The 23,898-nt window shown below is 44.4% G+C and overlaps 1 protein-coding gene and 1 non-coding gene across 3 annotated transcripts; one reads left to right on the top strand and one right to left on the bottom strand.

Moving 5' to 3' along the window:
- The first annotated feature begins 549 nt into the window (after positions 1-549).
- C15H8orf76 (chromosome 15 C8orf76 homolog) lies at positions 550-23,898 on the top strand. 2 transcript variants are annotated; one of them, XM_003933093.4, is made up of 6 exons: positions 550-714; positions 4,745-4,840; positions 5,968-6,111; positions 12,076-12,533; positions 16,918-17,050; positions 23,582-23,898. In XM_003933093.4, exons 1-6 carry the CDS (start codon positions 598-600, stop codon positions 23,774-23,776), a joined length of 1,143 nt encoding a protein of 380 aa, XP_003933142.1. In that variant the 5' UTR covers positions 550-597; the 3' UTR covers positions 23,777-23,898. The 2 variants fall into 2 exon arrangements, with proteins under 2 accessions (XP_003933142.1, XP_010341979.1); XM_010343677.2 differs by lacking the exon at positions 5,968-6,111.
- LOC120362382 (U6 spliceosomal RNA) lies at positions 12,620-12,726 on the bottom strand. The gene has a single exon (XR_005578299.1). It is a non-coding gene; the product is annotated as a U6 spliceosomal RNA (small nuclear RNA).

The raw sequence follows: 23,898 nt of genomic DNA, 5'->3' as shown, positions 1-23,898 counted from the left end.
TTTTTTTTTTTGAGACGGAGTTTCACTCTTGTTTTCCAGGTTGGAGTGCAATGGTGTCATCTCACCGCAACCTCCGCCTCCCAGGTTCAAGCGATTCTCCTGCCTCAGCCTACCGAGGAGCTGTTATGACAGGCTTGCACCACCATGCCCAGCTAATTTTGTATTTTTAGTAGAGTCGGGGTTTCACCATGTTGGTCAGGCTGGTCTCGAACTTCGGACCTCAGGTGATCCGCCCGCCTCGGCCTCGCAAGGTGCTGGGATTACGGACGTGAGCCACCGCGCCCGGCCTTTTAATTTTTAAAAAGGTACCTGCGAGTTTTAAACAGCTCCTCTGGGGCCAGCGTGCTTTTTGATGCGTCCCGGTAAGGACCATTCTGTCCATCTCCTGACACGGAGAAGTCAAATCCTCAGTCCTGGGGTTCGGTCAGCTAGTGGGCCAGGTAATCATCTCACTCAGCTCAACCACTACTCCCAGACAGCGGCCACGTCCCGTGTCGCCCTCAAAGACTACAAGTTCCAGCATGCCTCGCTCTGGGCCATAAATACCCGCTCCTTCCGGCGGGCCCGCCTCCTCTTTGCCCTAACAGCGGGCGCGCGATGGATCCCGGTACGTGGTTGTTCGGCGGCGAGTTCGAGGACTCGGTGTTCGAGGAGAGGCCGGAGCGGCGGGCAGGACCGCCGGCGTTCTACTGCGCCAAGCGCTGCGAGCCGCAGGTGAGAAGCCGGGGCCTCTTCTTCTCATCCGGGAGCCCAGGCCTCGCTCTCCGTGGGGCCCCTGCCTCGGCCCCTGCGCCCGCGCGAACGCAAACCCTGGCGGGTTCCAACGCCCGCTGCCTCCCCCGTCGACTCTCCCACTTCACAGAGGAAGCGGCCTTCCCAGGCCCCATCCCGGCTCCACGCGCTAGAATCCCCGCGTTGTCAGCGGCTTGACTCCCACCTGGCATTTGGCAGGCCTGGCCACGGCCGGCTGGCCTCACGCCCCTGCCCGGAAATCTCCCGGTACCTCCGGTTTTTCTTCACTGCTCCTGCTGCCTGGCAGTTAGGCCCCCTAAAACAGTGACGTCCGGCAAACCTGCTTGCCCCTCCGTGTTCAGCTGGCTCCTCCTGCCCGTACCAACCCCGCGCTGATGGTCAAAGACCTCCAGTTACATCCGTTTTTCAAGGCACATCTTAAATGTCACCTCCTCCAGGAAGTCTTTTCTGATTTCCTCTTCCAGCCAAATATTTTCGTCTTTGGCTCCCTTCCCTTCATTTAGCTTCTATTTAAAGCACTTGTCAGTATTCGCATAAAGTCTAAAGACCCGGAGTGCTAAACCTAACAGTTTTTATTCATAATAGGGGCTCCGCGAATATTCCTGAATTCGCAGAGTATTGCTTCCTGTTTTGTGGGTGTAAATAGCTCATCAGTCAAAAGGGATATTTATGGAAAACGGAAGTGTTCCGGGCACTGTGATGGGCTCCTTTGCATGTGTTGTCTCATTTAGTTCCTCACAATTATTCTGACAAGATGCTAGACACTCAATAATTACTGAATTGTGTTTTTGTTTATTTCGGTTACATTTTCTCCTTATCACATGTCATCTTTCAAAGTTACCTCAGCCCTTGATCACGTAGACTCAAAACAGGCGAGGGGGGTTTGGAAATCACGTGGCAGAGCATTAAAAAACTCTGGTTATGTGATAGGACTCTTGAATTCCAGTATTGGCTTTAGAAGGTGTCAGCTCCTTATTTGTCCCTTCAGAAAAATACTACATACTGACCCAGAGTTATCGTGAGAGTGAAATGAGATAATGTATATGAAAATGCTTTGTCAGATCTGATCTGTACAGGTGCATAGAATTCTAAAGTCAAGTGAGTGTGAGAGTGTGTCTGTGTGTCTGTGTGTGTGTGTGAGAGAGAGAGAGAGAGAGAGAGAAAGGGAGAGAGAGAGGGAGAGATGGAGTTTGGCTCTTGTTGCCCAAGCTGGAGTGCAATGGCGCGATCTCGGCTCACTGCAACCTCTGCCTCTTGGTTCTTGCGATTCTCCTGCCTCTGCCTCCCAACTAGCTGGGATTGTAGATGTGTGCCACCATGCCTGGCTAATTTTGTATTTTTAGTAGAGACAGGGTTTCTGTACTGTTTTTGTTGGCCAGGCTGGTCTTGATCTCCTGACCTCAAGTGATCTGCGTGTCTCAGCCTCCCAAAGTTCTGGGATTGTAGGCGTGAGCCACCATGCCTGACCTTATTGTACATTATTTATTCAATAGTCAAACAGTCTCAGTCTCACTTTCCTTTTTATTCATAGCATTTAAATCAGTAGAAATGCAAAGTATCCCAGATGGACAATTCCTCAGACTTCTCTCCTGCAGGTTTTTGGTATTTGGTTGCATTGGAGCCTCCTTTTAGCCTTAATTTCTGTCTCCTTTGCTGAAATTCTAATTTTTTGCCATTATGACATTTTCATAATAGCACCATATCTATAATTCTTTTTTCCTATGTCCTTTTTCTACAGGAAAGCATATCTCATTTTAAAGAACCAGTGTGGGCTGGGTACGGTGGTTCACACCTGTAATCCCAGCACTTTGGGAGGCTCAGGTGGGTGGATCACCAGGTCAGGAGTTCAAGACCAGCTGGCCAACATGGCAAAACCTGTCTCTACTAGAAATGCAAATTAGCTGGATGTGGTGGCACATGCCCATAACCCTAGCTACTCAGGAGGCTGAGGCAGGAAAATTGCTTCAACCTGGGAGGCAGAGGTTGCAGTGAGCTGAGATTGTGCCATTGTACTGCAGCCTGGGCGACAAGAGCAAGACTCTATCTCAAAAAAAAAAAAAAAAGAAAGAAAAAGAAAGCATTTTAAAGAACCAATGTGGGCTGGGTGCAGTGGCTCAGCACTTTGTGAATCCAAAGTGGGCTGAGGCTGGAGGATCGCTTGAGCACAGGAGTTTGAGACCAACCTGGCCAATGTGGTGAAACCTTGTCTCTATAAAAATTACAAAAATTAGCCGGGTATGATGACATGCACCTATAATACCAGCTACTTGGGAGGCTGAGGCACGAGAATTGCTTGAACCCAGGAGGTGGAGGTTGAGTGAGCCGAGATCACACCACTGCCCTCCAACCGGGGCAACAGGGTGAGACTGTCTCAAAAACATAAATACCAAAATAAAGAACTAGTATGAACTATGCTAGGTAAATGTAGGTTCCCAGACACTATAGCCCTATGTATTGAAAACGCTGTAGATAAAACCATACGCTTGTGTGCTGCTTTTCTAGAGAGGTATCATATTATTGGTGTGCTTATTACCTGTGATAATGTTTTCTTTGAATTATTATTAAATTTAGTTTTAATTGAGACAGTTTTAATCACTCTGCTGCTCTGGCTGGAGTGCCGTGACCTGAACACGGCTCACTGTAGTCTCCATCTCGCAGACTCAAGCAGTTCTCCCACCTTAGCCCCCCCAAGTACCAAGTACACCACATCCCACATCCGGCTCCTTTTGTTTTTCTTTCTTTCTTTCTTTTTTTTTTTTTTGTAGAAATGAGGTCTCCCTCTGTTGCTTAGGCTGGTCTCAAACTCCTGGACTCAAGCAATCCTCTTGCCTCTGCCTCCCAAAGTGCTGGGATTACAGGTGTGAGCCACCACATCTGGGTTTTTTGGTTTTTTTTCTTAAACACAGGGTCTTGCTCTGTCTCCCGGCCTGGAGTGCAGTGGCATGATGGTGGCTCACTGCACCCTCAGTCTTCTGGGCTCAAGCAATCCTCCCAGCTCAGCTGCCTGAACAGCTGGGACTAAAGGGCATGTCACCACGCCCAGCTAATTATTTTTTTTATTTTTATTTTTATTTTTTTGAGGAGGAGTTTCACTCTTGTTACCCAGGCTGGAGTGCAATGGCGCGATCTCGGCTCACCGCAACCTCCGCCTCCTGGGTTCAGGCAATTCTCCTGCCTCAGCCTCCTTAGTAGCTGGGATTACAGGCACGTGCCACCATGCCCAGCTAATTTTTTTGTATTTTTAGTAGAGACGGGGTTTCACCATGTTGACCAGGATGGTCTCGATCTCTTGACCTCGTGATCCACCCGCCTCGGCCTCCCAAAGTGCTGGGATTACAGGCTTGAGCCACCGCGCCCGGCCGATTATTTTTTATTTTGAGACAGTCTTGCTCTGTTACCCATGCTGGGGTGCAGTGAGGTGATCTCTGCTCACTGCCACCTCCACCTCCTGGGTTCAAGCAATTCTCTTGCCTCAGCCTCCCAAGTAGCTGGCATTACAGGCATGTACCATCATACCTGGCTACTTTTGTATTTTTAGTAGAGATGGGGTTTTGCCATGTTGCCCAGGCTGGTCTTAAACTCCTAGGGTTAAGTGATCCACTGGCCTGGGCCTCCTAAAGCTATGGGATTACAGGCTTGAGACACTGTAGCTGGCCTGCCCAGCTAATTTTTTAATATTGTATGGAAGTAGGGTCTCTCGCTATGTTGCCTAGACTGGTCTCAGACTCCTGGCATCAAGCAGTCTTCCCACCTGGGCCTCCCAAAGTGCTAGGATTACAAGTGTAAGCCCCTGCACCTGACCAGCTTATGATCATTTTAATAAAAATGGAGCCAAAATTAAAATGTTCATTATTTGTCAGTGTGTTTCTCCCGCGTCTCATTTTGAAGAAGTCTTTTTGTGAGGTTTAATCAGTTATATTGGAAACTGCTTCTGAATATGAGGGGGAAAGCATAGCTTCACTCTGTAATAGACTGTTTTCGTGATTTCAAGTGGTTTTATGAAGAAACGGAAAGCAGTGATGATGTTGAAGTGCTGACTCTCAAGAAATTCAAAGGAGACCTGGCCTACAGACGGCGAGAGTATCAGGTAGAATTCAACATACAGAAGATGGTGGGGCTTGAAGGGGGCTCTTGTTTTGTCAATGACAGCACATATAAATAACAGTGTGCCAAGTGAGTGTGGTGTTTGTGAAGGTGAATTGAATCTCTTGTGATGTGTATTTATGATCTGAGGCTCCCACATTTCTGTTCTTTCCTGCCTGGCTCTGTATGATGTGTTTGGTTTCCTGTAACTCCAACAAAAGGATCTCTCTGGGGTCCTCATAGGTTTATTCCCCAAGGCTCTGTATCTCCTCATAGGATCCTCCAGCACAGATACCTCACAGTGACACAGGAGCAAACCACCCAAAGATGTGTAAGAAAAAGGAAGAACTAACAGCTAGATGCTAGGTTGCATTACATGTGTATCTCATTTCCTCTTCATGAGAATCCTGCTTTTATTTTGCTGATGAAAAGATTATAAAGCAAGTTAGTGGCAAAACCTGAATTCAAGGTATATTTGGTCCAAAAATGTTCTTTCTACTATACCATGATGCTTTCCATGGTAGTGGTGGTTACATTCTCTCGCTATTCCTTGTCTGCCTTTTAGGGAAATAGGATTGACTAGATGTATTAGTCCATTTTCATACTGCTGTGAAGAAATGCCCAAGACTAGATAATTTATTTGAAAAAAAAAAAAAAAAAAAAAAAAAGAGGTTTAATGGACTCATAGTTCCACATGGCTATGGAAGCCTCACAGTCATGGCAGAAGGTAAAGGAGGAGCAAAGTCACATGGCGGCAGGCAAAGCAAGCCTGTCCAGGTTTTATAGAAGCCTGCCTTCTATAAAACCATCAGATCTCGTGAGACTTACTCATTGCCGTGAGAACAGCATGGGAAAAACCCGCCCCCTTGATTCAGTTACCTCCCACCAGGTTCCTCCCATGACGCATATAGGTTATGGGAGCTGCAATTCAAGATGAGATTTGGGTGGGGACACAGCCAAACCATATCACTAGAATATTGAAATCTTCTTTAATTCATTTAAATATTCATTTAATTCATTGATCAGTTATAACATTACTTTCCACCTATGAAAAAAATCATCCCTATTCTGAATCCTTTTTGCTGTTATATTTTCCACCTTTCTTTTCTTTATTTAACAAATAATTTCCAGAAAGCACTGTGCGAGTATTCCAGTATCTCTGAAAAATTGTCATCAACCAATTTTGCCATGAAAAGGGATGTCCAGGAAGGCCAGGCTCGGTGTCTGGCTCACCTGGGTAGGCATATGGAAGCGCTGGAGATTGCTACAAATTTGGTGAGTGGTTTTATTGCTTATTTTCACACATTCCTATACCAAGCATGGTCGAATGGTTTATTTTCTGAAAACAAAACAAACTTCTTGCTAGTAGCAAAATCTTGGGTTTGGATAAGCTGAAGAAAATTGTCAGGGATGTGAGAGCTTTATTATGATGAACAGCTTGGAGTCTATACATAATTATTTTTTTGTAATATTTTTCTTTCTTTCTTTTTTTTTTTTTGAGATGGAGGCTTGCTCTGTTGCCCAGGCTGGAGTGCAGTGGTGTGATCTCGGCTCACTGCAACCTCCACCTCCCAGATTCAAGCAATTCTCCTGCCTCAGCCTCCCAGGTAGCTGAGGCTGAGACTACAGGCACGTGCCACCACACCCAGCTAATTTTTGTATTTTTAATAGAGATGGGGTTTTGCCATGTTGGCCAGGCTGATCTCGAACTCCTGACCCTATGATTTACCTGCCTTCGCCTCCCAAAATGCTGGGATTACAGGCGTGAGCCACTGTGCCCAGCCTCTTGTAATATTTTTCTTACGTCATGCTCAAAATTCTTTATTGCCTGAAAATCCCCTTTGCAGAGGTTTTTCTCTTATTAGGAGTAACATTCAGTGTGGAAGGATTACAAGTGATCTGTTTTCTCTGTTAGATTGTTTTTAGACTTTATTCTCCAAAATTTCTACAACAAACATACATTAGAAAGCACAAAAAAGGTCCCCCCCCAAAATGACTAAATACTCATACCAAGCCACACTTAATAGTCCTTTTTAAGTGGAATTTGCAGAATTTTTTTTTCTTTTTTCTTTTTTCTTTTCCGCAGTCAACAGAAGTTACACTTTATTGAGGCCCCAGAGCCATGGCGCCTGGAAAGGAGGCTGCCCTTCAGGGAAGGAAGAGCCTTCTCTGACTTGGAGTGCAGGTTGTTGGTGTGGCTGTGCTTCGTCTCGTGGTAGCCAACAGCACAGGCGAGCACAGCACTTGCGGCAGATCATCTTGTCGCAGCTGTATTTCTGGGCAAGCTGACAGAGGGAAGGTTCAGTAATGCCACCTCGCACTGGGTGCAGGGTGGACTCTTTCTGGATGTTGTCTGAGAGAGTGCAGCCATCCTCCAGCTGTTTACGCAAATAACAGACACTGCTGGTCAGGTGGGGTGCCCTCCTTGTCTTGAATTTTGGCATTGACATTCTCAGCGGGGTCTCTGGGCTCAACCTCAGCGGTGATGGTCTTGCCTGTGCAGTCTTCACAGAGATCTGCATCTCTGTGTCTGCAGCTTGGCTGCCTTGCTGGAGAAAAAGGGAATTTTTTTTTCTTTAAAAAATTTATTGCCTTTTTCCACACATCCTGAAGCATACATTTTTTTTAAGGGATAAAGAAAGGCAGTTATTTCCAATTCTAGTTTCTATTTGCTTTTGTTTCTAGGTTAAGGCATTGTTTTTTTTGTATTGATTTTTGTGTAAATTTTATACGGGAATGAGTCTAAATGGCCCAGTTTTTTTCCTCGGAGGGAATGAATGAGACACTGTGGCACTGATCTTGAGCTCTGTGGATGTACAGCCCAGCGGTCAGCCTCAAGTACGTACGCAATTGAGCTGTCATCCGCCATCTCATTAACTAACAGAAATCCCTAACCTTTGCCTGCCCAGGGCTTCACTGCATGGCACCTCAGCCTCTTGCCATTCGAGGAAACTTTGGCAGTAATTGTCCTAAGGACATGGAAAACAGCTGTGTTTTGTTCTTTCTTTTCTGTTCTCTACTAATTAGGGGTTAATGCTTAAGCTGAAAGATACATTGACTTGTTAAGGGTTTGCACGAGCAGTTAACTAGATTGGATTTAATTGTGTTCATTTCTAGTCTCCCCCGTCTGCAAATTAACAGTGCTCGCGGCCCTTCCGCTGCCTTTCTCCAGCCTTCAGGACTGTTCTCTCTCAGCAGCGTCTCTTGCACCTCACTTGTCTTGTGCTTTGTCTTTGCCTTGATTGTTGAAGGGAGTGGCAGCTGGATTCCTGGCAGAATCTGGGTCATCTCTAGTTCCTTCTAGCTTAGGGAATCTGTTTCTGTGGCTCCGAGAAGGATCTGTTGCCAGTCAGCCAATGCCAGGTCTCCGGGACTGGGGATGGTTACTAGGCAGGAGAAACACCAGTCAGAAAACCCTACACTGTCAGAACTCAGGCGTCCTGGCAACCTGGTGGGCAGGACTATCAGGTGGAAAGTGTGCTCACGGGGCTCGCCCCTCTCTGTGGGCCTCCCGCATGGTCTCAGAGGACCCTGCCGTCTGTCCGGCATTCTCATCTCCTGGTAAGCTGTGCTTTGTTTTGGTTTTTAAATGTCTTCTGTACTTGAGGACCCTCGCCTTTGTTATCAGCTCTGGCCCATATCTGTTTTTTTTGGTGACAGTGGTTACTGTCCTTTCACATTCTGCAGGGGGACTGGTCGTAGTATGTAACATTGAACAAAATAGATGGCAAGTCCCAGGGTGCCCATCAAGATACAAACATTTTCTGTTCACAACTTCTGCTGAAATTCATTCATCTCTTTTCTTCATGATTTTTTGATAAAATGTATAGTAGTACTTATTTCATCTTTTTTTTTGTATGAATTAAACCAAATATTTCTTAAATAATTAGAATGTTTTCTTATAGTGGTTGGTATGCTTATGTGATAACTGTGGTAGGAAAATGGCTTTCTGGTAGTAAATGACTCTTTTTCATTTATCCACGCAGCACTCAACAGACACTTCAGTCCTATTTTTCTGGTTCTGGGCTCACGGCTAGGGAGACAAATAAACAAAATATCAAGTATGCAATGCTCACCTAGGGTCTGGTGGGTTTAGCCAGCGCACATACATATATCAGCTCTTTTTTTTTTTTTTTTTTTTGAGATTTTTAGATGGAGTCTGACTCTGTTGCCCAGGCTGGAATGCAGTTGTGTGATTTTGGATTACAGGCACCTACCACCATGCCCAGCTAATTTTTTTTTCTTTTTTTGAGGGAGTCTTGTGCTGTCGCCTAGGCTGGAGTGCAGTGATGCCATGGGTTCAAGCGATTCTTCTGTCTCAGCCTCCTGAGTAGCTGGGACTACAAGCACCTGCCACCACTCCCAGCTAAGATGGGATTTTACCGTATTGCCCAGGCTAGTCTCAACCTCCTGAGCTCAGGCAATCCACCCACCTCAGCTTCCCAAAGTACTGGGGTTATAGGCGTGAGCCACTGTACCTGGCTTTTTTTGTGTTTTTAATAGAGATGGAGTTTCACCATGTTGGCCAGACTGGTCTCAAACTCCTGACCTCAAGTGATCCACTCACCTTGGCCTCCCAAAGTGCTGGGATTACAGGCATGAGCCACCTTGCCCGGCCATATCAGCTCTTCTTAAGTACCTTTGATTCCTTGAGTTTTAGTAGAACTGACTGTAGCTCTCCTTCTTACCAGCTGTATGATGCCTGGCAAGTTGTCTAACCTGTCTTAACCCAGTTGCCTTATCTATAACATGGGGAAAATTATTGAATCTATTTTAAAGAATTCTCAGGAGGATTAAATGAGAAAAACACTTAGAATAGTGCCTGGCACTGGGTAAGCACTCAGCAAATGTTAACTGTCATCATCATGTTATTGTTACAGAAGGAGTTGAAGTATTCTGGAAAAGTCACTCAAACTCATCTAAATAGAATTTAACTTCCAGAAAGGAGTGTAACTAATCAGCTCTCAAAACCCTACCATCAGCCAGGTGCGGTAGCTCACACCTGTATTCCCAGCACTTTGGGAAGCTGAGGTGGGCGGAGATCAGGAGTTCGAGACCAATCTGACCAACATGGTGAAACCCCATCTGTATTAAAATTTTTTTAAATTCGCTGGGTGTGGTGGTGGGCGCCTATAGTCCCAGCTACTTGGGAGGCTGAGGTGGGAGGATTGCTTGAACCTGGGAGACGGAGGTAACAGTGAGTCGAGATCATGCCACTGTACTCTAGCCTGGGTGACAGAGTGAGACCTCATCTCAAAAACAACAACAAAAAACCCTACCATCAGAATCATAGTTTGTGAGTAACAGCCTCCACCCTAACACACACTTGCTTTCTCAATGTGAAAATGTTTTTGAGGCTGGTGCCTCAGGTGCATGCCTGTAATCCCAGCACTCCGAGGTGGGTAGATCACCCGAGGTCAGGAGTTTGAGACCAGCCTGGCCAACATGGCAAAACCCCATCTCTACTAAAGATGCAAAAATTAGCCAAGTGTGGTGGCGGGTGCCTGTCATCCCAGCTACTCTGGAGGCTGAGGCAAGAGGATCGCTTGAACCTGGAAGGCAGAGGTTGCAGTGAGCCGATAGCAAGCCATGTCACTCTAGCCTGCCAGCCTGGGTGAGTTTTTGAAACTCCGTCTCAAAAAAAAGAAAGAAAATGTATTTGAACAATATGAAGCCCTATAGACTGGTTACAGAAGAAGTGTAGCATTTGTTACAGATGTTAACAGTAACATGTATAACATGTATAGACCACATGTTGCTTTTTCTTATAAGTAAAAGACATGATTTGACTTTAGAAAAGTCAGTACTCAGCCATGATTTCACATCTGTGATGATGGAGGAGCTGTGCTCTGCACTAGGAATTTGCATTGAACAAAAACTCTTTTGGAGCTTAGTGGTCTGTTGGGAAAGACATGGTAAACAGTAGTAACAATAAAACAAGATGTGTTCTGTCTTTGGGAAGGTACAGTGTCACCAAGTCAGTTGCATGGGACTTTATCTCCTGTCTTTTCACTCAGTATGGGAATATTTAGAGCTGCCCACGGGCCTTCACTGGCTGGTCTGCAGTTTCCCAGGTCGTACACTGGGTTTTGCTCCTGTTTCATGCTCAGTGTGGTTCTCTGAGGGAGCCTGATCTGGACTCTCGCATGCCAGGCTTTCCTTGGACCTCACATCAGCTTGAAGGTAATTTGAGTCTGCTATCTGCTCTCCCCAACCTTTGACTTAGAAAAAGCGGGCCTGTTTTTACTAACCCAGAGGACATTTGCCATATGGCAGGTTAGGCAAGAGATGGTGACTCGGGTTAAGGAGACTCGAAAAGGATTTTCTGATCAGAAGGAAACTAAGCAACCCCTTTTGGCCAGAAATAATTGACCTTGGTAATGGTTACCAGGGAAGGCATTTGGATTCCATTAGAATGTGTCATGAAGCATGGAGAGCTTCAGGGCTATCCTGTTTAAAATGTCGAAGCCAAATACAATTTGAAGTGGAGTTTCTTCAAATCCTCAAGGAAATTACCATTTGGATTTTTAGAAAGCCTCAAATATTACAATGGAATCATTAGGCCAGGATCTAAGAAAATTGGCCTGGGTCTTTCAGATATCTGGCTGAAGATGGTAAAGAGTATAATAAAGATTGGAAAAAAACGGATATTTATGTTTTTGATGCTGAACGTTTGGCAGGCCACTATCATATGAATTGTTAAGTTATGACAGAAGGATGTTTGGGAATGTGGTAACTTTCGCTAAATAGCATGTATTTCTCTAGGTTTATGGTTTCAAACGTGAGATCTGTTGAAATATATTTCGGTCACTCATATACCTACTGAAAGATACTTCTAATTCATAACATATACAACTTGGGTTTTTTTTTTTTTTTTTTTGAGACGGAGTTTCGCCCTTGTTACCCAGGCTGGAGTGCAATGGCGCGATCTCGGCTCACTGCAACCTCCGCCTCCTGGGTTCAGGCAATTCTCCTGCCTCAGCCTCCTGAGTAGCTGGGATTACAGGCACGTGCCACCATGCCCAGCTAATTTTTTGCACTTTTTAGTAGAGACGGGGTTTCACCATGTTGACCAGGATGGTCTCGATCTCTCGACCTCGTGATCCACCCGCCTCGGCCTCCCAAAGTACTGGGATTACAGGCTTGAGCCACCGCGCCCGGCCACAACTTGGGTTTTTAGGCATTCTCATTTTATATGGAAAATGCTTTGAAGTTTAAACTTTTTTTTTTTCTCCTTAGGAAAATAAAGCAGCCAATACAGACCATTTAACCACAGTACTCTACCTCCAGTTTGCTATTTGCTCAAGTTTGCAGAACTTGGAGAAAACGATTTTCTGCCTGCAAAAACTGATTTCTTTGCATCCTTTTAATCCTTGGAACTGGGGCAAGTTGGCAGAAGCTTACCTGAATCTGGGGCCAGCTCTGTCAGCAGCACCTGCGTCATCTCCGAAACAGCACAGTTTCACCTCAAGTGACAAAACGATCAAATCCTCCATTCCACACTCGGGAAAAGACTGTCTTTTGTGTTTTCCTGAAACCTTGCCTGAGAGCTCTTTATTTTCTATGGAAGCAAGTAGCAATAATAGACAGAAAAATGAGAACGCTCTTACAAATATCCAAAACTTTACGGCAGAAAAGAAAGAAGCAGTGCTGCTAGAGACTCAGCTGAAAGCGTGTGCCTCTTTCATACGAACCAGGTAAGCGAAGGAACGCTTAAGCAACACGTGGTGATCAGCTCAGAGGAAAGGCTTTCTTTTCTTTTCTTTTTTTGTTATTTATTTTTTTATATATAGAACGCTTCACGAATTTGCGTGTCGTCCTTGTGCAGGGGCCATGCTAATCTTCTCTGTATCATTCCAGTTTTAGTATATGTGCTGCCAAAGCAAGCACAGGAAAGGCTTTATTTTCTAATTTTAAGCTTCTAAAAGTTCTAGGCTAGACATTTGGTATATAGTTTTGAATTTTTCCTATGGTTCTGTTGAACGTTTGTCATTCTAGTATGTAATACTCGGAAACAGAACTACATTTGTTTAAGTATACCACCCATGTTGGCTGGGGGTGGTAGCATATGCCCGCAATCCCAGCTTTGGGAGGTTGAGGCAGGTGGATCGCTTGAACTCAGGAATTCGAGACTAGCCTGAGCAACATAGCGAAACCCCATTTCTACAATTTTTTTTTTTTGAGACAGAGTTTCACTCTTGTTACCCAGGCTGGAGTGCAATGGCGCGATCTCAGCTCACTACACCCTCTGCCTCCCAGTTCAAGCAATTCTCCTGCCTCAGCCTCCTGAGTAGCTGGGATTATAGGCATGTACCACCATGCCCAGATAATTTTGTATTTTTAGGAGATGGGGTTTCTCTATGTTGGTCAGGCTGGTCCCGAGCTCCCGACCACAGGTGACCCACCCGCCTCGGGCTCCCAAAGTGCTGGGATTACAGGCATGAGCCACCATACCCAGCCGGTAACAAGTACTTTATATCCTTAAAGTATAAGACTTTGAGGGAAGGGTAGGGAGAATACACTTGACCACTTCTATAAATGTGAGAAGCAGTAGACTCTCTCATGTTTCAAATGGTACCAAAGAATGTACAGATCTTTTTTTTTTTTTTAACTCAGGAGAATTCAAGGAATATTAACAGTGAGGCCTACTGAGAAGTGGTATCTATTTGGCAAATTTTATTTTATAAATTTTTTTTTTGAGATGGAGTTTTGCTCTTGTTGCCCAGGCTGGAATGCAGTGGCACGATCTCAGCTCACTGCAACTTCTGTCTCCAGGTTCAAGTGATTCTCCTGCCTCAGCCTCCCAAGTAGCTGGCATTATAGGTGTGCACTACCATACTCAGCTAATTTTTGTGTTTTTAGTAGAGACGGGGTTTTACCATGTTAGCCAGGCTGGTCTCAAACTCCTGACCTCAGGTGATCCACCCCCATCAGCCTCCCAACGTGCTGGGATTACAGGGGTGAGCCACCGTGCCCAGCCCTATTTGGCAAACTGTAAAATGTATTCAGTGGATGCTTATTTAGCATTTACCATGTCACTGTAATTCAGAGGCACATTGAATGACAACTCTGTGCCAGACATGTGCTTGGTGCTAAGATCACAATGATCGTTTAAAAAGCAGTCCCTTTCCTTACGCCGCTCACTGACTTAGGGAAATGGTGTGTCTAGCCAGTAACTGGCAGCATAGGTGCTGAATAGTCTATCAGTGCTGTGAACAGAATTCTAGGTGGACCGATGTCAGGGAGCTGTTGGCATGACCAAAAGCAGGAAGCCTTTACAGAAGGGATGATACCTCTGGGAACCCTTGTCAGTTGACTGCTGAGTGCTGGATGCTTTGTATATATTATTTCATTTTAATCCTCACAACTTGGGAATACCTATTGGGATCCCACTTTATGGACCAGGAAGCTATTAAAATCATCTCCAGAGTGGTGTAGCTGTGAAGCGCAGGGCCAGGATTTGGAACTGGTTTCTGATTCCAGACCCTGCGTTCTTCCAGGTTATCTTGCTCACGCCACGTTACTATTCCCCATGTGGGAAGAGGCATGCTAGGTAAAGAGAAAGAAAGCACTGCCCAAAGGGGCAGCGGATCCATTCTACAACAGTGCTGTCACATTGTCTGGTGGTAAGAGCAGCACTGGTGGTCAGGGCTCGAGGGAGGCTGCGGCCACAGTGCCAGAGTGGCGGAGGAAGTAGGAAGCAGGACGTTAGCATCAGAAGTGGTTTTGAAGAGTTTAGTAAATTGCTGATACTAAGGGAATGAGCCTGGACTCTTCCACTTACCAGCTGTCTGACCTTCACACATTCCTTCAACTCTAGTTTCTAGTTGCTTAATCTTGATAGACGGACAAATGGGGAAAATGCCTGCTTCCTGGGGTTGTATTTAAAGTACTTACTGTCCTACATGGTATGTAGTAGGCACTTGATAAATGTTAGCTCTTAGTACTTTTCTTTTTGTTGTTTTTTTGCGGGTTTTTTTGAGACGAAGTTTCGCTTGTCGGCCAGGCTGGAATGCAGTGGTGTGATCTCAGCTCATTGCAACCTCTGCCTCCTGGGTTCAAGCAATTCAATTCTCCCACCTCAGCCTCCCAAGTAGCTGGGATTACAGGCATCCACCATCACTCCCAGCTAATTTTTGTATTTTTAGTAGAGATGGGGTTTTGCTATGTTGGCCAGGCTGGTCTCGAACTGCTGACCTCCAGTGATCCACCCTCCTCAGCCTCCCAAAGCACTAGGATTACAGGCGTGAACCACTGCGCCCGACCCTGTTTTTCTTGTTTTTCTTGTTAGCACAAGATGTTTAATGTCACAAGGGTTTGGTCCTTGTGCTGAAGGCCTGAAGAGTATTCGCAAGTTTTAAATACAGGAGCATGTGATAAGACCTGTGATTGAGAGAGAGAGAGCTCTGATGGCTGCGATGCTGGATTAGAAGGAGGCGCTAGGGACACCAGTGAAGAGGTTGTGGACTAATTAGTGGAAGGGGATGAGGGCCTGACCTAGGCTGGTGCAGTGATAATAAAAAAAAAAGAAATGGATGTCACTGCAGGATAGAATAGACAGGACATGGTGACCAGTGGAGTGTGTGGGAATGATGAGGGTGGAGAGAACGGAAGAGTCTGCAGTCTCTCGGGGGTACCCAGGTGGATAGCAGTGCCTTTGCTGAGATAGGACACATGAGAGGATGAGCAGAGCTGATTTGGGTAAAAGGCAACAATTTTAGGATCGAAATACCAAGACTCAGGTGCCTGTGGGTTATCCAGAGGATAGAAAGCAAGTTACATCAAAGGGGTCACAAAGGCGAATGCTTCCCGAGGCTGGGTAGGTGATGTCAGCAGGTCAGACTGAAGCAGATACATGGTCGTTTTACCCGTGAGTCAGGTCAGGCTCCTTTCTGAAACTCCCCACTGGCTTCCCATTGCACTTACATCAATACCTTTCTTTCCACGGCCTATAAGGTCTGATTTGAATTGGCTCTGCCTTTTCTCCCCCACCTCATTTACTACACATTTTTCCCTCTGGCTGTGTTCCAGCCACAATGATCTTGATGATTTTCAAGCATACCCAGCTCGTTCCTCTGTCAGAGCCCCATTCTCCCTGGCCAAGCCCTTGCCCCCAGATGTTCTCCCACTGGCTGCTTGTCAGGTAGCTCGTAGCTTGCCTGGTATCTCCGGAAAGCCTTCCTGCCTACACTGCCCCATCTGAAGAGGACACTGTGTCCACCCTGTCTTGGATTTTTTTCATAGCACTTGTCACTACCTGAAATACTTAGTGTGGTCTCCCTCCTCCCATTCCACGGGGCTGCCAATGTGTTTTGCTCTCCAGTATCTCTCAATGCCTAGCATAGTATCAGGCACATTCCACAGTATGGAGAGCCGAGTGCTTCTGGGCGTTGCAGTAGGTACAAGTGAGAAAAACGGGGAAAATCTGCATCTTCAGTATTTATTAAAAACAGAAGGAGCCAAAGGAGCAGGACAGGAGGAAAGTAAGTGAGAGCGGAGACCAGCTGTGATCATGACGGGGATGTCAGTGGTAAGTTATTGCAAAGTAGTTGTCAGAGGGTCATCAAAGCTTTGGCCCTGCTTGGGGTAATTGAAGTGTGCTAGCGAATCTAATTAGTCCTTGCGGTCAAGTTGCTGTGGGGTCAGCGAGATGGAAGGGTCACGGAACACTGACTTCAAAGGAGCAAGTCCGGCCCTCCTGTGCGAGAGGAGTCTCTGATTGGGAGGCTCATTCATTTCACTCCGAATTACTTACCTTTCAATCCCTTGACTTCCACAGGAAGCCCTTTTGAGGCGGGAAGCTCTTTTCAGGTGTTGCTCTCTAAAGATTTCTTTGAGCAGTTTTTCATCTTTATATTTTAGAAAAGATGAATCTCCAATGTAACGTTGGGCAATTTATTCGGAGTCGGAAGCTTTAGGGATTCAAATGATAGTTCTAGTGGGGGTGGGTACCTGCTTTTTAACCTCGTGGGACTCGAAGCCGACTGAATACTTGGGCTCTCTGAACGTTTCCTTGCTGCTTTCCTTTATCTGGAAGCGTTGGGACTTTTCCTCACACATTGGGACTTTTCGGTTTTTCAGGCTTCTGCTTCAGTTTACCCAACCTCAGCAAACATCATTTGCTTTGGAGAGGAACTTAAGGACTCAGCAGGAAATTGAAGATAAAATGAAAGGGTTCAGCTTCACAGAAGACACTTTGCTATTGATAGCCAAGGTGAGTGTCTCCCTTGGGTTTATGTGAAACAAGACATCATAGCTATTTTCCCTGGCTCTGATAGCATTTTTGAGAAAGCAGGGCCAAATCTCATCTACTGAAGGACTTGTCTCCCTCCTTTGTGTGCCTTTTGATCACTCAGCAGTCACCAAGGCGGCCTCTTGATCAGCATCCCCCTGCAGTGCGGGACGCAGGGGCTATTTCATGTACTTGTCAGTGCTTGTTAGCATCTGCCCGCCTGAACATCATCAATGCCCAATAATTGTTTGTTTCAGGGCTGAATAAACGAATGAATGAATGCTCACATTTATGCAGCAGGTCTATGTTTTTTCCCCCTCCATTCATCGTAACAGCTTGTGAAGAAGAGTAGAGCTAGAGTTGAGGCTTAGAGAGCTTGTGACTTGCCTGCGGTCAGATTTTCAGTGGCAGAGCTGGTCTGGAGCTCATGTTTGCCAGCTGCAAGTTCATTTTCTTTCTGTTCTACCCTGTTACTGCTTTGATGGTTGTGTAGAAATTGAGAGGTCAATTTTTTGAAAACCAACATTTAAACCTTCATTGGCTTTTTTTTTTTTTTTGAGGCAGAGTCTTGCTCTGTTTCCCGGGTTGGAGTTCAGTGGCACAATCTCAGCTCACTGCAACCTCTACCTCCAGGGTTGAAGTGATTCTCGTGTCTCAGCCTCCCGAGTACCTGGGATCACAGGTGTGCACCACCATGCCCAGCTAATTTTTGTATTTTTGGTAGAGACAGGGTTTGCCATGTTGGCCAGCCTGGTCTTGAACTCCTGGCCTCAAGCAATCTACCCACCTCGGCCTCCCAAAGTGCTGGGATTACAGGAGTGGGCCACCATGCTCAGTGTCTTCCCTTTACTTCTGAGAGGCTATACTAGTCTGTTTTTCTCCTGTGTTTCTTAACATTCCTCTGCCTCTTGGGACTCAGCAGGCTTCGTGTGTAGCATAAATGATGGCACTCTCTAAGGATTCCCTTGGGCTCTCTGTGTTCTACTTTTCTCCCACAGAAAGCATCACTACACCCCTAGGGGCCATTGTCACCTCTGGGTTGATTACTCTCGTCTCTAGTCTCATCTCTGGAACATGTCTCACATCAGATGAATTGCCTACTGGGTGGTTAACCTGGGATAATTATTGATTACTCTTCTGTCACTTCAAATACAAAATGTCTAAAATGGAAATACTCATCAAAACACTTCCTGTAATCCCAGCACTTTGCAAGGCTGAGGTGGGCAGATCACCTGAGGTCAGGAGTTCGAGACCAGCCTGGCTAATATACTGAAACCCCATCTCTACTAAAAATACAAAAAGTTAGCTGGGCGTGGTGGTACATACCTGTAATCCCAGCTACCCAGGAAGCTGATGCAGGAGAATTGCTTGAACCAGGGAGGCAGAGATTGCAGTGAGCCAAGATCATGTCATTGTACTCCAGCCTGGACAACAGAGGGAGACTCTGTCTCAAAAACAAAACCAAAAAACTAAAAAACACTTCCAGTCAGTCTTTTAGTTACCCCGAGTTCCAAATCCTCCGGAAAGCTTTCCCAGAATGCCCTGCTCTGTGGTAATTTCTCTTCTGAGCTCAGATAGTGATTGCTTGAATAGATAGCTCTTTGGGCCCTAAAAAGACATAAGAATGTGTCTTATCTTTTCAACCAGATTTTAGGTTTCTTGTAAGTGATAGTATGTTTTGAGCATCTCTGTATTCTTCATCACGCTCGATAAATCTGTTGGTTAGGTGAAAGAGTAGTTCTCTTATTTTTTTTGAGACGAGCCTCGCTCTGTCGCCCAGGCTGGAGCGCAGAGGTGCTATCTCAGCTCACTACAGCCACCTCCCGGGTTCAAGTGAAGAGTAGTTTTCTATCTTGGCAATGCATGTGGTATACCTGTGGAGCTTTCTAAAAACATGGAAAATGTCTGGGTCCTTCCTTGTTAGGGTTGTAGTTAGGATTATAACGTACATTTTGTTTTGTACTTTTTTTTATTTTTTGAAAGATAAGGTCTCTTTCTGTCACCCAGGCTGGGGTGCAGTGGCATCACCTTAGCCCACTGCAGTCTGAAATTCCCAGGCTCAGGTAGTCCTTTCACCTCAGCCTCCCAAGTTGATAGGATTACAGGCACCCACCACCATGTCCAGCTAATTTTTAAAATTTTTGTAGAGGCAGGTTCTCACTATGTTGCCCAGGCTGGTCTCAAACTCCTGGCCTCAAATGATCATCCCACCTTGACCTCCCTAAGTGCTAGGATTACAGGTGTGAGCCACCATGCCCGGCCTTTATTTTGTGCTCTTAATTTTAGTTAACTTGTGATAACATAACCTCATATTCTTAAATATTCTTTGATCACCTGCTTTTTTTTTTCCTGTTTATAATTATTTGAATTAGGATCCAAATAAGGCATAGACACTATATATACTGTAGATATATATACTATATATACTATAGATACTTTTATCGCATGTCTTTTTTATTCTGTAAAAACTGCTCTTCTCCTGCTTTCTCTTTTACTCTAATAAAATATATAACTTAAATTTGCCATCTCAATCATTGTTAAATGTACCATTCAGTGGCATTAAGTACTTATACAGTGTCGTGCCACCGTGACCACTATTTCCAAAGTTTTTCATCACCCCAAACAGAAACTCTACCCGTTAAGCAATAGCTCCCTATTCCCTTTGCCCTCTACCCACTCATAACTTCTAATCTACTATTTTTCTGTATGAATTTGTCTATTCTAGAAAGTGGAATCATGTAATATGTGCCCTTTTGTGTCTGCCTTATTTCACTTAGTGTAATGTTTTGAAGGTTTATCCATATTTTTGCATTTATCAAAACTTCATACCTTCTTACAGCTAAATAATAATAATATATGTGTACATATCTCATTTTATGTTTATCTACTCATCTGTTGATGGAGACTTGAGTTGTTTCTACCTTTTGGATATTTTGGATATTGTGAATAATGGTGCTGTGAACATTAGCATATAAGTATGTTCAAGTCTCTGTTTTGTTTTGTTTTTTTGAGACAGAGTCTTGTTCTGTCACCCAGACTGGAGTGCAGTGGCATGATCTCGGCTCACTGCAGTCTCCACCTGTTAGGTTCAAGCAATTCTCTTGTCTCAGCCTCCCAAGTAGCTGGGACCACAGGCATGTGCCACCACGCCCAGCTAATTTTTATATTTTTAGTAGAGACAAAGTTTTGCCATATTGGCCAGGTTGGTCTCAAGCTCCTGGCCTCAAGTGATCTGCTTGCCTGGGCCTCCCAAAGTACTAGAATTACAGGCATGAGCCACCACACCTGGCTGTCTCTGCTTTTAATTCTTTTGGGCAGGCGTCCCCAAACTTTTTACACCGGGGGCCAGTTCACTGTCCCTCAGACTGTTGGAAGCCCGCCACATAACTGTGCTCCTCTCACTGACCACCAATGAAAGAGGTGCCCCTTCCTGAAGTGCGTTGGGGGCTGGATAAATGGCCTCAGGGGGCCGCATGCGGCCCAGGGGCCGTAGTTTGGGGACGCCTGCTTTTGGGTCTACACCTAGGAGTGGAATTGCTAGGCCATATATTATTAACCCTGTTTAATTTTTTTAGGAGCCGCCAAACTGCACATTTTATTTTCTATTTTGTGTTATTTACCTAACACTATGACATAGGCATGACCTTATATCCTATATATTATTTGAATACATAATTTTTAATGACTAGATAGTAGTCAATTTTTGGACGAACTATAATTTATGTAGTTCCCTGTGTTGAACATTTAACAAATAGTACCTATTTTAATAAATCCTGGCAAGAAAATTAATGTGTGCATTTGTACCTTTTGGAATAGATGATTAGAAATAGAATCACTGGATTTAAATATATAAGCATTTTAAAGACTTAAAGCCATTTCCGAATTGTCATTTAGAAAGGTTGTTTCAATGTATATATCCTCCAGCAATATGAGGAAGCATCGTTTTTCTACCCTGATCCTGAATATTAGATTGAACCACGTGTAATCAGTCATTTTGACCTGTCAAACCAGCAATTTTATATAATTTAACTTAATATATATTTTTTTAACTTTACAAATTGGTAGCTTGGTAGGTTAAAATGTCATATTTTTAGCATTAATGTTTATTTGATTACTGTTAAGATGAACAATTTTTTCATGTGTTTATTGGCCATTGGTATCATGTTAAATGCCTAGTCATGATTTTGCATCATTGTGTTTTTCTTGCCAATTTTAAGAGCTCTCTCTATGTTAGACTTAAGTATCCTTCTTTTTTTTTTTTTTTTTTTTTTTTTTTTTTTTTTGAGATGGAGTCTTACTCTGTAGTCAGGCTAGAGAGCAGTGGCACGATTTTGGCTTATTGCAACCTCCGCCTCCCGAGTTCAAGTGATTCTCCTGGCTCAGCCTCCTGACTAGCTGGGACCACAGGCATGTGCTACCATGCCCAGCTAATTTTTTATTTTTCCTAGAAATGGGGTTTCACCATGTTGAGCAGGATGGTCTCCATCTCTTGACCTTGTGATCTCTGCCCACCTCCGCCTCCCAAAGTGCTGGGATTATAGGCATGAGCCACTGCACCTGGCCAACACTTAAGTATTCTTCTATATGTTACCATATTTTATGAAGTTTCTGGGGTTTTTTTTTGGTTTCTTTTTGTTTTTTTTTGGCATATGGAAGTTTAAAATGTTTATGTGGCTGAATGTTTGGCAGATTTTTTGACACCTGTAACTATTGTGCCTGCCTCTTCCTTTTTGGGGAATAGTATGTTGTTTGGATATTACTATTTATTTACTTACCTTTTTTTATTTTTAAGAAAGGTGTTTTTGGTATTTTATACCAGATTTAAAAATACTACATTTCGTTGAATTCGGGAAACCATCCATTGTAAGCATATTATTTGATATATTACTTAAAGAAAAATAAGATACCATTTACACTATCACACAGAACCTCACTCAAAAGATTATCAGATACATCTTTTTTTTTTTTTTTTTTAAGACAGGGTCTCACTCTATCTCCCAGGCTGAAGTACAGTGGCATAATCATAGCTCACTGCAACCTCCAACTCCTGAGCTCAAGTCATCTTCCCACCTCAGCCTCCAAGTAGCTGGGACTGCAGTTGAATGCTGCCATGCCCAGCTAATTTTTAAAAGCTTTTTGGCCAGGTGCAGTGCTTCATACCTATAATCCCAGCACTTTGGGAGGCCAAGGTTGGTGGATCACTTGAGGTTGGGAGTTTGAGACCAGCCTAGCCAACATGGTAAAACCCCATCTCTACTAAAAATACCAAAATTAGCCGGGCATGGTGGCACTTGCCTCTAGCCCCAGCTACTCTGGAGGCTGAGGTAGGATGATTGCTTGAATCCAGGAGGCAGAGGTCACAGTGAGCCAAGATTGTGCCACTGTACTCCAGCCTGGGTGACAGAGCGAGACTTTGACTCAAAAAAACCAGTTGTTTGTAGGGGCGGGGCTCTTGCTCTGTTGCCCTGGCTTCTCTCTAACTCCTGGCCTTAAGCAATCATACTGCTTCGACCTTCCAAAGTGTTGAGATGATAGGTGTGAGCCACCACACCTGGCTCAGATACATCTTGATTTCTGAGATATTAAAATACAAAAACAAAAAATATCTTAGAACTGATGACATACCTTATAGACGTTAGTAAATGCTGACTGTTGCCTAGTGAAGTTTGGTTCTCATTGGCAGTTTCCTCAAACAATGTGTAATCTTTGAAGACTTAAACCCAGTCCTCAAAACCATTCTTTGAGCTTGCCTCTAATTCATTATAATTTGAGTTTTCATGAACATATTCCATATCCAGATTTGCAGGAACTTCAGAGATGATCTAATACAAATCTGTGTAGATTAAATTCCCTCTATGACATCCGTGCCCCATGGCTACATAACCTTTTATGCCAGATGTTAGGAAATGTTTTGGAACTTAATTTTAGTTCATTGTCATTACCCAAGGTCAGTTTGCTTATTTAATGGGTTCAGATACAAGCTTTTCTACAACCTAGCTTTGTGATGTCTTCTCAAAGAAACCCACAGTCTGGGGACGTGACCCTCTGTTCCGCTGGGCCTAATTCTTAACCAGTAGGGGGCAGTATTGGACCTTCGTTGGTAACCAGCTCCTTAAATCCCCAAGATTGCTTTGGTTATACAGGGATTAGAGTCCTTTGGTGTCAGGAGAGGGTGGGCCCAGCTACTTGCTACAATTGCATTCTCACCAACAGAATATGCTCTTTAATACAAAAAGGGTGACTCAGTACTCCTGGTAAACCAAATAGTACTGCTGCCAGAACAGCACCTAAGTGATTCACTCCGGGAGAATGACAATAGAAATATGGAATATTTTACTTGTCCTTGGATAACTACTTCTGAACAAATCTCTTTTCAATTTGTTGGAAATCTCCCCGGCTGCTGAAGTATTTTCTGCCTTAGTATAAAAGCCTCTACAACTGATGGCTAGCATTCCATGTCTACTGCCTCTTTTGTTGGGACAGTTTTTTTTTTTTTTTTTTCTCCTGCTACAGGTTATGGGAGAAGATATCCCAGAAAAAATAAAAGAGGAAGTTCACCCAGAGGTGAGGTGTGTTGGCTCCGTAGCCCTGAGTGCCTTGGTGACCGCATCCCCGGAGGAATTTGAAGACAAATGGTTCAGAAAGATCAAAGACCATTTCTGTCCATTTGAAAATCAGTTCCATACAAAGATACAAATCTTGGCTTAATGGGTTATAAAAAACAAAACCGCAAACATCTTGTGCTGTATTAATTGTCCTTGTTTACCTCATGCAGGATCCACTGTAAATCATGGAGTATAACGAATTAAAAGTGATTATGTTTTATAAAA

This window comes from Saimiri boliviensis, chromosome 15 (genome assembly GCF_048565385.1).
Source record: "Saimiri boliviensis isolate mSaiBol1 chromosome 15, mSaiBol1.pri, whole genome shotgun sequence".
NCBI lineage: Eukaryota > Metazoa > Chordata > Mammalia > Primates > Cebidae > Saimiri > Saimiri boliviensis.
The sequence above is the reverse complement of the archived record's forward strand: the minus strand, read 5'-3'. Positions and strand labels throughout refer to the sequence as shown.